The sequence below is a fragment of the Apis florea genome, unplaced genomic scaffold (genome assembly GCF_048593485.1).
Source record: "Apis florea isolate Af1SG1 unplaced genomic scaffold, ASM4859348v1 contig_2_pilon, whole genome shotgun sequence".
Lineage (NCBI taxonomy): Eukaryota > Metazoa > Arthropoda > Insecta > Hymenoptera > Apidae > Apis > Apis florea.
The window spans coordinates 247,829-262,992 of NW_028256688.1; the positions used below are offsets into that span (position 1 = coordinate 247,829).

At 36.0% G+C, this 15,164-nt stretch overlaps 1 protein-coding gene across 6 annotated transcripts in view; it reads right to left on the reverse strand.

Moving 5' to 3' along the window:
• Fas2 (neural cell adhesion molecule fasciclin 2) overlaps positions 1 to 9,349 on the reverse strand; it is a 34,000-nt gene extending 24,651 nt beyond the window's left edge. For 3 of the 6 annotated variants that reach the window (XM_012483533.3, XM_012483530.3, XM_012483535.3), the window contains exons 1-4: positions 9,192 to 9,349; positions 6,293 to 6,458; positions 4,746 to 4,769; positions 154 to 323 (exon numbers count right to left, since the gene is read on the reverse strand). In XM_012483533.3, coding sequence (XP_012338987.1) covers positions 154 to 323; positions 4,746 to 4,769; positions 6,293 to 6,458; positions 9,192 to 9,282 — 451 coding nt within the window. In that variant the 5' untranslated portion in view covers positions 9,283 to 9,349. Of the gene's footprint in view, positions 1 to 153; positions 324 to 4,745; positions 4,770 to 6,292; positions 6,459 to 9,177 lie in introns of all 6 variants that reach the window. The other 3 variants (XM_012483534.3, XM_012483532.3, XM_086907919.1) reach the window with 3 other exon arrangements.
• Positions 9,350 to 15,164: the final 5,815 nt, after the last annotated feature.

Below are 15,164 nucleotides of genomic sequence, written 5' to 3' on the forward strand. Positions count from 1 at the left end.
TACACAGATTTTTAGAGTATCGTTGAAAACTTATTTCAAACTTTCTCTCAACAATTTAAAATATATAGAATATATATGGATATACGTTATAAGAGCGATAAACGAAAAATATTATATCTCGAATAGGTGAAAATTCAATTTTATTTCGCTCACCTATGGTATCGATCGTCACAGACTTCTGCAATTGAATCGAATTCGCGTAAGTGGCTTTGCACGTGTATTTCCCAGCTTGCTGCTCTTGCAGCGAGTTGAAGAACAAAGACAAGCTGTTATCCTGGTGCAATTCGGTGTACATCGGCGGCTTTGAATGGCCTGGTATGTTGCTACACGGGGATAATTAAAAAATCACTGTTAGAACATCGATATTTTTCACGTGTTATCACAAAACCATTCCAACGATGATAACATACTATAACGATGTGATGGTGATGACGATGAGTGAGAGATGTTCGGGTTGCACAATGAATAAAAATTTGCTCGGTGTTTCACTTTTAATTAAAATCAATCTAATCGATCGATTATTCGTTAATTATCGATATTTTCAAAATATTAGCGTAATTATCATGTTCATATCGAGGTGTGAAAATGCCACAGAATTTTCTAATTTCCTTAGAAGGAAACCAAAGAATTTCGAAAATAAAAATAAAAAGAAGAATACCGAATAGAACTTTTCAACTATTGCCAATATATTATTAACCATACAATATTTTTACATCATATACACAAATTCGCGCGAATTTTCAACCATATATAACCCGAGCATTAAGCGTAAAATAAAAATCGATTATATGAACCAAACGAAACACTTTATTCCCCCGGAATATCCGAACGTTCCAAATATTCGGGGCGCATAAATCGTTGGCAAAACATCTAATCCGTATTCTAACGCGAAACACCGAGCCGATATCGGTGAAATATCGTTACGAGGTTGGGGTTTGTACACGCTGTGAACACGACGCGGCGTCGAATTCGGATCGATGACCAGGGGGAGAGGGGAGGGAGTTCATCCCGAGTTGCCTCATCTCGATCGAGATCTTTTTAACTTGACTCGTTCAAAAGAAAGAAACGAGATCGAGGGAGGGGGGGGAGGGGTAGGATCGAGAGAGGTGTTAAAGAGGGTGAAGAAGAAGGGCTTTATCCAAGATGGCAATGGACACAACCGGCAATTTCGTCGTTTCTGCTTCATCGTGAACCGGGAAACTGGGGTACAAACGAGACGCATTCACATGGATTCACACACAATTTAACAACACACCGCATGACAGGATACTGGATCGAAGATAAGGTTTTGGTGCATAGAGATGCTGAATCGCGCCGTAATGAATAGCTTCGATACCAATTGGAAACGGCTAGGTTTGCAGAGATACGCTTTAATGAACCCTTTCGAATTGGGAAACGCGCTCGGGGAAGGAGGATCCAAGATCGATCGATCGATCGGGGGGGAAAAAATAATTAGAGTTGGGTTACTAATTGTCAGATTGGAAACTCGATACCGATATCTTCTTAAGATCGGCGGATTATTTTAGACAGGTTAGATGGGCCAGAAATTAATATATACGATCCTGTTTGTTTTAATTTTAATTTGCAAGTGTATGATACATATTTACGTTTAACATAATACTTAAAGTAATCAGGAATGATTCATAAATATATATTTCATTTCGCTTCTAAGTTTAACATGATCATCTTCTAGAAGAATACGAAATCAAACAAAGTTCCTAAATCGATTCTTGATTCCTTGGGTAAAGATTTCACATTAGCTTCATATATCCTTCCTATAAAGAATGGCTCGCTGGCTGTTAGAGATAGCGAAGAAAATTAGATGAATTCGACTCCACTCTAAATCGCGGAGCACGATGCGACTACGAATTCAAAAATTACCAAGCGGATATATGCAGCCACGAAAATTACGTCCATCTCGGTCACAGTGGTGCGCAACTCTGTCAAATTTACGTAGGTATTACGACGACGATGAAGAGGGTACACAGGAGGAGCGTTAGGCCGACGATTATGCAATAATACCCCTTTCTTCTTGCCTAATCGAGGAACACGAGCCTTAAGTACGATTAATGAAACGGTTCCCGGCCTCGGTACACGCGTCCCCCGGCGAATTTATCGGCCGTTATTCGCCGCGACGAGCGGACATAATTATGCAAATCGGCCGGGCTCCGCGTAATCGTGCAAACACGCGATCCGACGAATCAGTTACCGAGGTTAATGCTCGTTGGATTGTTTGATCACGGGTGGGAAGGAGGGGAGGGAGGGGTGTTCAATATTTGCAAGACGCGCGCCGCGATACATTATTTAGCCACCGAGGTTCGATCCTCGATATCGGAAGAGAGAAGACACGCGAGCGGATGTAGGATGGGATAATGGATACGATCGTTTCTCTGTTGATCGAGGCCTGGTCGAGCACGAAAGGGTACTTGGGTTGAACGTTCTGTATGCGTTTTGATTAATTGTTGGCGTATACGTGCGATCAAATGGCTGCTATCACATGCTTGGAATCAATTGGATGCGCTCGAGGCCACTTTGCCTTTGCGTGGGTGTAGTGGAGGGAAAAAAAAAAAAAAAAGAAAAAGTAGTTGATGTATATTTCCACGGTGTGATTGGTGTAACAGAGTTGAACGAGGCGATATTTTCTCTCTTTTTTTTTTTTTTTTTGATATGTAGGAATTCGAGGTGTTCGAGGATACTTCAATTTATCGTCGCTAGATGTCTCCTTCCATTGTCTTTCTCGCAAGTGGCCGCTTTCGTTTCAGTTTCTCTTAAGCGATCAACTCTTTCGAGAGTGATTTTTCTTTTAACGGTGGATGCGATGCTGTATTAGTGTTTTGCACGTGTATTAGTTTGGAAAGGGTTATACTCTTGTTACACGTGAAATATATAACTCGTAAAAATTTGTTACGAGAAAAGAAATAAAAAAAAAAAATTCCAATCGCGAAGTAAGCTCTTTTTAAGCTTGTAAATCTATTTTGAATATCGTGGAAAACGAAAATATTTGACAACATTTATTCATAACAGACACCAGGTCGATAGCAATTCATATCTTGGGATTGTTATGAATTCAAACCAGAGCCACGTGTTTACACTGTAAACTTTATCGTATCGCGATCACGAGCAGTTTTGTCTGATTTTATAGTTTCGACTCGACGGAAAATGTACTCGAATTCAGTTTTATTCCAATTTTATTTCATAATCGATACTGCTTTATTGTTTCAGAAAGAAAAAATACGAGGGATTAAAAAACTGCATTACCTTTTTTATTACTTATTTAAATTTAATGGAAAATAAACTATTTTTTAAAAAATTAAAAATATATAGCAATCGTTAAAAATATATATCCTTCGCCATTAATTAATTTCTCAAAAAAAAAAAGGAAAAAAAAAAGAAAAATTTAAAAATACAAGTTCATAAATACATCATGAGATTCCCTTTCAAAGTCAGGGTAACAATCGATCCGTCGTCAATAGGGGGCACACAGGGATTACACAGTCCAAGTATTAATTGCTCAGGTAGCCACGATTATATGTCATAAGAATAACACACTATAACGCAAGCCAAGCATCGTTTAACCTCTCTACTTTGCTCGTGAATTTTCTTGCATCGGGCCGCGTTACATGCGGCTTTTGGGTTGTTAGTTTGGCTCGGTTTAGCCGTTCAAATACAACGCGAAGCCAGTTTGGCCACGGAAGGCGGAAAACTTTCTCGAACAGCTTAATGAGCAACGCTTAGCTCGCGGAACAATTGGGCGGACCTGCAGCAATTAAGTGCTCCGTACAGGGGCTGTAGTAGACGTAAATCAGCCACGAGAGTGAAAGAGTAGGGGTGGTTGATGGTTTGCAGGGGGTGTGCACGGTGCGTGGTGGTATCTGTTTGTGCGTGTATGTGTGTATGTATTACGAAAGTATATATATATATATGTGCGGGCATAGCGAAGAAGGACAGCGTCTTCTAAGTTTTCGTAAACGAGGGTGAATTCTAAAGTAACTCTACGTATATACGTAAAGATGTACAGAATTTCTCGGATGAAGTGGATGGGAAATTTAAAGAGTGATTCTAGAGAATGAAACAAATACAGAAGTTGATAAAACGAAGTTGCGAAAACGAAGCTTATCTCTCAAATCATATGCGATTCAATACGAAATTGATGTGATGTGGGTTGTTATAAAAAATATTTTTCTCTGTATTTTTCATATTTTTCGTACGAAGATATTTCTCAAGCCGATATCTTAGTATGAAAAATTTTTTACGAGCACATTTGCATAAATGAAATCGAAAATAAAGATCTTTTATATCATCATTTTTTTTTTTTTTTTGATATCATAACATGTATTTTGCTTTGGATATTTTTACGTCTTATTGCACATCGCGTAAGTATTTGTATATTTAAATTTTTCGTAAATTTATTAATTTTTTCACAGTCTATTTTATATTCCATTGTGAAAAGAGAAAATTTCGTATTAAAAATATTATTTATTGTCACGAATATTTTATCATTTTGCTTTATCTAGTGCAAAATTAAATTTCTTACCAACTTCAAGGGTAAGTTTCAACAAATATTCTTACATATCAACTTTTGTATTTATTTTAGATTTTAAAATTATCCATTAAATTTTTATTCGAACAAAATCTATAGATATGTATATATGTTTAGGGAACAATCATCGCAAAACAGAAGGAGGCTGGCAACGACACTACTGGGGTTGCGTGTAAAAGTCTTGAATTGAGTTTTGTATACTCGCCTTTCGATCGGCAAAACGACGAGTCTGTGTGCAAAACAAGTGACAGAAATTTGTTATAATTAGTGCTAAGTGTTTGTCGTGTTTACTATTCGTGTGTTATTTCAGAGAGAGAGAAAAAAATTGTAAAAAAAAAAATTATATTACGTTAATTAGTCATGTATAACGGGTATTGGTATAACGTTTTTAACGGAGAAACAGATAATTGAGAATTAAGAATCAATTTTTATTAAAAATTTCTTCTGTAGCTTCTTTTCTTGCAATTATAAATCAATATATATTGATTTATTTTACTTTTGTATGGAAATAAATTTCATGGAAAGATTATTTTATTAAATTATTATCTTATATTTTTTATAATAAATGACAAATGTTATTGAAGATACTTAAGAAATATTTTAATTTTATCAAAAAAAGTGATAAAGTTATAAAAATTAATGGACAAAACAGACATGAATTATAAATGCAATTGATTTTTAGATTTTTATACAAAATATGATGCAATAAAGTTTGGTTTATTCGATTGTGATTTTAAGAAAAGAATCATTTTATTCTCCGTGAATTACACCATACCCATTATACTCTTTCTTTCAATATTGCTAAAGGTGGCTTTGTTATTGTCAAAAAAGCTCAAAAGCGTGAATTTCCTTGCTCGTATATCCTCGTCTGACTTGAAAAACGTTTATTTGCATCGTCGTGACATTTTTTTTTCTTTTGCATTTCTCTCGCCCAGCGGGAGAACTTGCTTGAATTATGACGTTAAATCTGTGCATCATATTTTCGCGAATCCACGAAATTTAATAATCTTATTAAAAAGAATATTCGAATATCATTTTTATATTTATTGAAATTCGCAGAAGATTTTAATACGTTCTACATATGAGAAATTAGATTAGATTCTTTTAATTAATCGAATAAATATTGCTTTAATCTTCTTTTTTTAATTGAATAAAAATTTAATATGAATTTATACACATTTTCTTTTCTCTCTTTTTTTTTTGTTCATCTAAATTTAAATAAGTTAAATCAATGTATGAATTTCAACGTTTTTCATCATATTTAAAATGTAATTTAAAATTCGAAATTTCTCCACAAAACCGTAATCGTATTATTCTTTATACACAGGCCAAAACTTTGTTTAAATATGTGGTGGAATTAATCTCTCATTTCCAATTATATTTTTTACTTTAGATAATAACACATATATATCTTTTGTCAGTTTAAGTTCCTTTCTGATACAATTCCCTGAAGAATTTTCCAAAAATAGATGAACTCGTTAATAATCGATTAAAAACAGAAAATACACTGTAAAATAGATCGCATATTTTAAAATAACCATTAAAGTAACCATTAACGAATCGCTAAAAATTCCAATTCTTCCTCTGTAATAACTCAATTACATTTTTCCTCATAAATCTTCCTCAGACGAGAATATACTATATAGATAAATATATTTATAATAGCAAGGAGCCAAGATATTTCAAAAAGTTACAAAGAATTATTACTAAAAATCGTAGGATCTAAATATATATTTCATCAATGGTACTCACTTCAAAGGCTCGATCACACGATCTTGTGGATCGATCCATTGCACATCAGAGATCAATTTTGTGTCTTCGACCTTTGGATTGCATGTCAAGATGATGCTAGACCCGATTGCCTTCGTCTGCGTCTCTCCGCTCGGAAGAATCTCCAAGGAAGGCTCGGCCGCGTAAACTGCATACAAAATTAAGGTATGATATGTTTATTATTATATCGAAATGTACATTTTGTTTAGAGAAGGAAAGGAAAAAAGAAGGAATAATATTAAGCTGCAAATAATCTGAATTATTTATATCTTAAATTTCTTTGGAGGAAGAATTTTTATTTTTAATCTGACTAAATGAATAACTGAATAATAATAAGAAAGAGATCTTGATAAATATTCCAAACATTTCTTGTGAATCTAGAACGGCAAAAAAAGTACTTTCAAAGAATTTGTCACGGGAAAAATTTCTTTATCAATTTTTCTGATATTCTTCTATCGAATAATTATACGAGTTATCATTTCTTCTTATTGTAAACAGAATAAATATAGCTGTTCCAAGGAATAAAATTTTCTTTCGTATATTTCTTGCATCTTTTTCTTTCGCCAGAAAAAGGAATAAGCCTTTTTTGGTTATCTAACGTAAGGAAAAACGCATGGAATTTCTCGATCACGACCTGAAAATGTTGGTTTAAGCCTTGACGGACGGAGTAATTTTGCAACAACGATGCGATTATATGGAAATCGACACCGATTTTTTTCTACACATTTTTAAACGAGTGTGAAAAATATACGAATGCGCATATCCAACATATTCACAATTATATACGTTTTTCGCAACTAATTGCATGCTCTTGCGTGTTTCCAATGCCATGTCGCATTTTAATAGAATAATTTTGATGGGATAACGAGATCTAAGCGTGTAAAATTAAATGTAAAAATATTTTCATTTTAAAGAATAAGCTTGGAATTTAAATGGAAGTTGAAGCGAGGAAAGTTATTCTTAATCAAATATGATTTTATTTGATTGATATTCAATAAAAAGATTTTAATAATAACAATAATTGTGAATGATTCACAATTAGATGAATTATAAATTGATGATTCTTATAATAAAATTATGATAAATAATAATAGCTATATAAAATTTATTGGAATAATTATCAATTAAAATTTTAATTAAAAATTAAGATTCTTTGGATATTTGGAAATTTATAATCACTTTTCTTGACATTTCTTTAATTTCAGGGACAATGGACAACGTACAAAATTGGACAAAATAATTTTTAGCGCCAGTTTTATTCGCAGTTTTATTCGAGAAAGAAAGCCAAAAAACAAGGATAAATTGCACATTTGAGCGTGGAAAGTAACAATATGAAAGTAACAAAGAAAAAGATTTTTAAAACGTCATTTACCCATTTTGAAGCGGAATATATATACCGCGTTTTAAAATGTATGATCATACGACGTGTCTACATTCTCTTTACGAATACAAAACCGTTTGCGGAAACATATTGCGACAACTTCTACCGTATCTTGAAGCAAACGCAGGGGTAGCGCAACAGAGGGTGAGGACGGGTAAAAAGTGGTGCAAATTGACACAGAAAAATGTGCGCAAACAGAGAGAATAACGGGTACGTGAACAAAGAGCAGTCACGGGGGTTGAAAAAAATTGTCTGTGGTTTACGACTCTTTTTCAGAACACCGTAACACGTGATGGTATACCTGGAAAAATGTCGTCAGTCAGCTCTGACCTCTGTGATGTGTCGCGACACGAGCTTTTCTCATTTTTTTTTTGAGAAATTATTTTCATCTACGAAATGAGAAAGTTACGTTTATAAAGTAAAATAATATACGTGAAGAAATACGATAATTTTTAATTTTCCAATCATTTTAATTGCAGGTGATTGCATTTTTTTACAGAAAAAATTTTCATTGTGATTATTATCGTTCAATTTTTCGATTTCGGGATGCAAATGTGTGGAGATATGCTCCACGCTCAAATTTTTTAATAATCTTCAATTTTTTATTTTAATAAGAAGCAGTCTATAGTAATAAAACTTATTCAAAGAACATTTATTCGTTCATAAATTGAAAAAAGGATGTAGATAATAAATGCGATATCTTGTCGAGACAAATGGATTATTAAATGCACGTGATAAATTTTTGCAACTACTTTTTCAAACGAACGAGATAATAATTCGCTTCCTTTCTCAAATTATTTTTCAATGAAATTTATCACTTTGTGTGAAAACAACTTCAAACGATTGGGAAGAGAAACGGCACGAAAGAGGGGAAAAAGAATTACGTGTACTAAAGGGGTTGGAGAAAATTGTCTGACTCATATAACTTGCTTCCACGAGATCATACACCTCTGTCATACGGTATTATCGCGAGTCACAAGTGCTTTCAACTTGCAAACCCCTAATCACAACGTTTCGAGGTATTCGTGACACGACGACAAAGTTACTCGAGTGAATATTTTACCTAGCTTCTAGGAATTTAAAAAAGAAATCGAACTGTTCGACGTCATTTGAGCTTGCAGCCGTCTCGACTGCTCTGATGAATGATGATAATCGCATATTTAAATGTAACCTTTAAAAATGTAGGCCTTTAAATTGTTTCTCTGTAATAATATATGGCACAATAATTTTTAACTTTTTAATAATTTCTAAGGAAGAATTATTCATAATTATATTCATAATTAAAAATTTCAACGAAATGGCAAGCCATTTCTTGCAGTTTGAGCGTAATTTCAAACATTTGTATCGTCGGGTATAAATAAAAATATTGAAAACTCCTGTATCGAACTGGAACTGTCTCGTAACAATATGTAACAATATCACGAGTGTCATTAATGCACGAGGCAGGCCTCGACGAACGCACAACGAACGTCCAATTCAATCTTACCCAATTTCTCTTACCCAAACGGTTAACAATGCGTATCGGTGATGTGGCTTTAAGGATGTATACGCACAACACGGAAATGCAGATCGACGTCTCGACGCCGCTCATTCTCGCGGCGGGATGCCACGGGTGCTTTTACGACGACGCACGTGCGTCAACTATGACGCTGGAATGCGGCTGGTTATGCCAGCGTGACACGCAACGGGTGCCCCGCGCAACAACAGGAAGTCAGAATTAAGCTAATTAATCGTGACGAGCGAAAGTACGGAATTGGACTAACTAGGAAACGGTTCTGCGCGCCTCCTGCACCCGAATCCCGTGGAATCGCTGAGTATTGCGAATAATTTTCCATCGTTTATTAATTTTGCATCAACTCGCGACGAAGCTGATGGAAATTCGTGGAAATTCTTCATTCGGCGGAGGAGGATTCTTGATTTACTTTCAGAGATGAATCGCGACGAATTAAATCTTGTAATTCCGATTAGAAATTGCGAACGAGAGTTGATTTCGATCGAGAACAATTTCACACGAGTGTATATTATTAGTTTGGGATCCGTGATTGGGGAAGAATTTTCAAAGGGAATGTAATCTCGAATGCAATTCGCGTTGGGATTCACTGCTCTCGAACATATTACGAATAATTTACGAGTAATTTGATCTTGTAGTTAGAAATTGTGGAAGAGTCTCGAAATTTGATTTCGCCAACGCGTTCGTCGAACAATTTCCGACAGGATATCTTTTTCAAGATATCGCGAATAATTCACCGTGAAATCTTGTAATGAAATTTTCGCTAGAAATGTACCATTTGCGGACGAATATTCAAATTTGATTTCGAAGGCATCGCGAGTAATTCATTCTAGTTTCTATCCCATATTTTCTACCTCGAGTCTTTCCTTCTTGAATTTAACCAAAAACTGTTCCAAATCATCGACGACCAAATAACATAACAGCTCAAGCTAAGAATATACATTTATTTAAAAAAAATAAAGAAACTGATACACAATCGTCATTAAACGTTGCTAAACGACAAACGCGCCATTTCAACCAATTGATTCTCATAATAATCAGCATCAGCAAAACAGCAATTCGGCGAAAAAACTAGGAACATCTGTTCATCCGGCAATTCTACCTCGTGTGACGCGAATTCGCGAGTGACGTAACCTGTGCACATGTTGCACGAAAATTGAAATTGTGTCAAATGGAACGAGTCTGGAAAAAAACGAGAGAGAGAGAGGGACAGAGAAAAAGTGGCGTTCTCGTTTTACAGCATCGTTTGCTCGTGGGACATGCATTGCGCGGTTGGATGTTCGCCTGTTGAAAATTGCAGTGTGTGGCAATTAATCTAACGAAAGAGGGGCAAACACATCGTCCATCGTGGACGAACGAGACACACGTAGCGCCCGTGGAACGAAATTAAAGGGAAGAAAGCCGGGTTGCATATATAATTTCCGGTCAGGGCAAGGAAAGGCGTCTGAGACGAAACTTATTTAATTGAGGTGGAAGATGGGGCGAGGCTCTCGTTACCGAGATATCGAACTTTTTAAGAGGACGCGTTTCGCAAAATGTCGGAGGGTGGATTAAGGAGAAGAAATAAGGGATGATTACGTGACGGATGGGCGAGATACTTTCTTTGGCAGGTTGATTTTCTATGGCTTGTTTGTAGCGTGAAAGATTGGTATGAGGAGGTTTTATTAAATATTTAGAGGGTTTTGAATTTCGTTAAAATTTAGCAGAAATTCATTTTTCTATACATATATGAGGAATGTAAAATATTAAGGCTTCGAGTTGGATTAATATTTTTGATATTTTAAATATTAATGCTTTTTGACTTTTTATGTAAAATTGCGGAATATTTCGTTTCCTGTTATATGTATGCAAACTGATACAAACAAGATATCGTTAAACTGTGTGTCAAAGTTTGGTCATTAATAGGAAAAGAATCGTGATAAGTATTAATATTTCTATGGATAAAATAGTTATTAAAATTTTTATAATATATGTACATGTATGAGAAATCATCATGTTTCACAGAATTTTTAATTTCTTTCATTTGTTAACACATGTATTCAAACATGGTGTGTTCCAACTCATAAGCTCTCGTCGAATAGAATAAAAGAAAATCAACAAAATACCAAAGAATGTAATAACTTCACGTAACAATCTCATCATCTATTACTTTGTCCATTACTTCATTTCATTTCAACCGAGCAAAAGGAATCGTTATGCTTTGCAAGATTCATAACTCTCTGATCTATTCAGATTTCGTCATTAACATATCTCTCAAATATCATACATCTACCTTATTCATAAGCTTTCGTCATAAAATGAAAAAAAAAAATCAATAACGTACGGAATATCTTCATTTATTGAGATTTCTTCGTTAATTTATGTACACAAACGTCACGTACACTTAAGTCGTAAACTTTTATTGCGGAATAAAAGAAAGTTAATAACAAATACGAAATATAAATAGAAAATAATTTCACGTACAACAATTCCATCAATTACTACAATATTATCAGATATTACACTATCGTACAAATTAAAAAATACATTACTACTATCTTTGTATAAAGTGATTAAAATAATTACCATCAAATTTAAAAGAAAACTATAATATTATTCATTCCAAGGAAATTTAAAGAGGATACAAAATACAAAACACGTCACCAATTAAAGAAAAATTCCAAAGAAAAATTCTGAAAAAAATTGTATCATTGTAAGTAAAGTAAAAAAATAACGATGGTCCAGTTATTCCATTCTGCATACAATTTAAAAAATTCTATCTTTTTGTTATTTTGAAATGAAATAAAATGAAACGAAAACAAACCATCTAACTTAACATTAAAAAAGAAAAAGAAAACTATTCCACTAACGTTGTATGGAAGATCCTTCCGTATTCTCTCCATTACGTAACTCTCCATATCAGATTAAAAAATATGATACTGAAGCAAGGAGGTAGAACCGGGGCAGGGAGGTAACTTACGTAGTTAACGAGTGAACCACCAGACGGTACATAATTCGAGGAACGTCCCCAAGCTTAGCACAAGATGATTCAAACGGAAAGTCCAATTTTCGGTCTTATGGTCTCCTCGTTTCGCGATAAGAAGTTCAGCAATCGAGCAAGAGGGAAAGGTTTGGCCATCGCAACAAGGATTACACCAACCCCAACCGGAGAGAGGAACGTCCCTGGATCGGGACAGCTTATTTGTTGGAAAGCTGTCCGGGGGAGAACAACGCCACGAGGTCGCGATAAGGCTCGCGAATTCATCATTTCCGGATCGTTTAAAGCCGGGAAAGGGGAGGAAATACGCGTGACACGAGGGTGGAAAACGAAAGATTCACTGTCCCCAGTTCGTTTGTTCGGGACTAATAAGATATCGGGAGAAGCAGACGTTCGATTACACAAATGAGATGCTCGTGGTAATGATCGGCCGGTTTCTCGCGAATAGCCATTACCGTTGCTCCATTATCTCGTGATTTAACGAAATTTCCGGTTGGAACTGCGCCCCGCCTTGATAGCCCTCGCGCTTTAAACGCTATCAATTATCGTTAAATCTTAATTGTTTGCACGAGGCATAAGAGGCAGGGGGGCTCATTGTTGTTGACCCGCAGCTATTTTGAAATTTCGTAATTCGGGTATGAACGGATGGGCTATGAGATAAACTACCTTAGATGTTTCATTATCATCCATAATTTTATTATTATTATTCAAACAGGAGGAATCGATCTCGATTCGATTGGCCGTAAATAGATAATAAACGTAGATGTAATAAAGTAATGCATAATTTATGAATGCCGTTAATGAACGTCAATTATACAAGCTTGATAATCTTCGATAACGTTAATTATGATCATCAAAGAGTCTGGCTTACGATACTCGAATGATACAATTTAAAATCGAAGCACCACCAGTTCATTAATTTAATATTTAAACGCGAATTAAATTTTCCTTACAATATCAATCTCTCAAGGAAGCCTCTTTAAACATCCAGGTCGACGAATAAACAAACAAATAAAAAAAAAGCGTTATCTCTTTCGTCATCCTCTTTTAATTCCACCACTTTGTTTTCTGTCGATGTATCACATATACCATTAATATCTCACCGTAAAAGCAATATTTCGTCCGGCACAATGGACGTCGTCGACCCCAAAAACCGCGCTATAATTTATTACGCTGCGAAACATATCGCCTATTACGTCATAACGGAAGGCAGCGCGAAAAAACGCCCACTCATCGCTTCGCCCTCGATCATTATTATGTTATACGAAACTCATTCGACCGGGAATCGGTCCACGAAAAATGGCCGAGGATCCACTCGTGTGGATCCTATAATCGTTCTACAAATTCGTCCGGTCGATTCATCCCGAACAACCACCCTCTCGCCTCCCTTCTGTGTACTTAAAATGGGGTGGCGCCTTTATCCAACCCCCGAAACTCGCGAATTCATCGTTTTCAGCGAACCATCCTCCACCCTCCACCCCGCCCCGTCCGTTTTCCTCGGAGATTTTCGCGAAGAAATCCGGTAATTGGCCCGAGGCTTCATCAGCCTCGCCCTCGAGGGCAAGAAAACGGGTCTGAGAATCAGTCAGGGATCAGAATCGAAGGGATGGAAAAATGGATCGAGAGAGGATGCGACGGAGATGGATAAAGGGGTCAGGAAGTGAAGAGGAAATACAAGGACGAGTAAGGTGGGATGGAGAAAGATTGGAGGCCAAGGAAAATGGAACGGGAGAAGATAGATGCATCAAGAGGAAATAAAGGGACGGAGGGAGATAAAAACAAGGAATGAATGAAAAGACGGAAAAAGCAGGGAAAGGAAAAGGACAAGACAAGAAAAGGAAACCGAATCAAGGAGTATATATACGGAGAAACATAGCTGGAATACACTAAAATGGAACAGGGATCAGGAATATAATCAGAGATCAGAAATGGAGAAAAGGTAAAAGTAAATCAAGAAGATGTGTGACGAGAGTAGATATAGGATATAAATCAGAAAGACGAATAGAGATACGAGAACAAATAAGATGGAAACTTGTAACATGAAAGCTGGAACACAGAAGTTAAGAACTTGACAAAAAAGAAAAAAAAGATTAAGAAGTGATGCAACAGAAAAACAAGTAAGTAAGAACAATGGAACAAAGGAAGGAGGAAAAGGCAAAAATGGACCAAATAGGGATATAAGATTGGAAACTGGTATAAAAATATAAGCACAAACAAAATGAAACAAAAGAAAGTTGAAACAGGAAGAATAGATACATTAAGAGAGTGTAACGTAACAAAAATAATGAAGAAATAAAAAGGAAAGAATACGAGAAAAGAAATCCAAAAAGAATCAAGAAATATTATAACACAGAAACATGACAAGAATATAATAAAATGGAATACAAGGAAGGAGAGCGACAGCCACCCTTCTAGGACATCTTATTTACGTTAGTTAGGGTTTGTTGGCACAACCACCCAAGGGGCTATTCAATGGATCCGCCACCTCCTTCTCCTCCTCTTCCTTTATTCCCTGATGCATACACGCTTATACATACACGTTCCAAAATTCCTTTTCCCTCCAGTTCTATCAGGAGGTAGCTATTATCTTCGTCCACGCACTTCAAACATCCAAAACGCGTTACCATAGCCGATCGTAGTTCGTTACTTACTCGCCACCCTGTATACGCGAGTCTCAGCGGGGGTTGGAGCCGAGTAAACTCGGCGACATGTCACTCGAGCTGGAAGAATTCGATCTGAGAGGGTTCGAGGAAACAGAGGGTGATCGAATAGGGGAAGAGGGTGAGGAGGAGGGAGGATTTGATCAAATTTCGATATCGAATTGGCCGGGTAAGGGTGAAAAACGAGAGAGAGAGAGAGAGAGAGAGAGAGAGAGAGAGAGAGAGAGAGAGAGAGAGAGAGAAGGCCTCGTGAGGGCTTACGAAATTTTCGTATGTAGCTACTTGACGCGAACCAAGCCAAGTTGGGAAGATTCCACCCCTCGTGC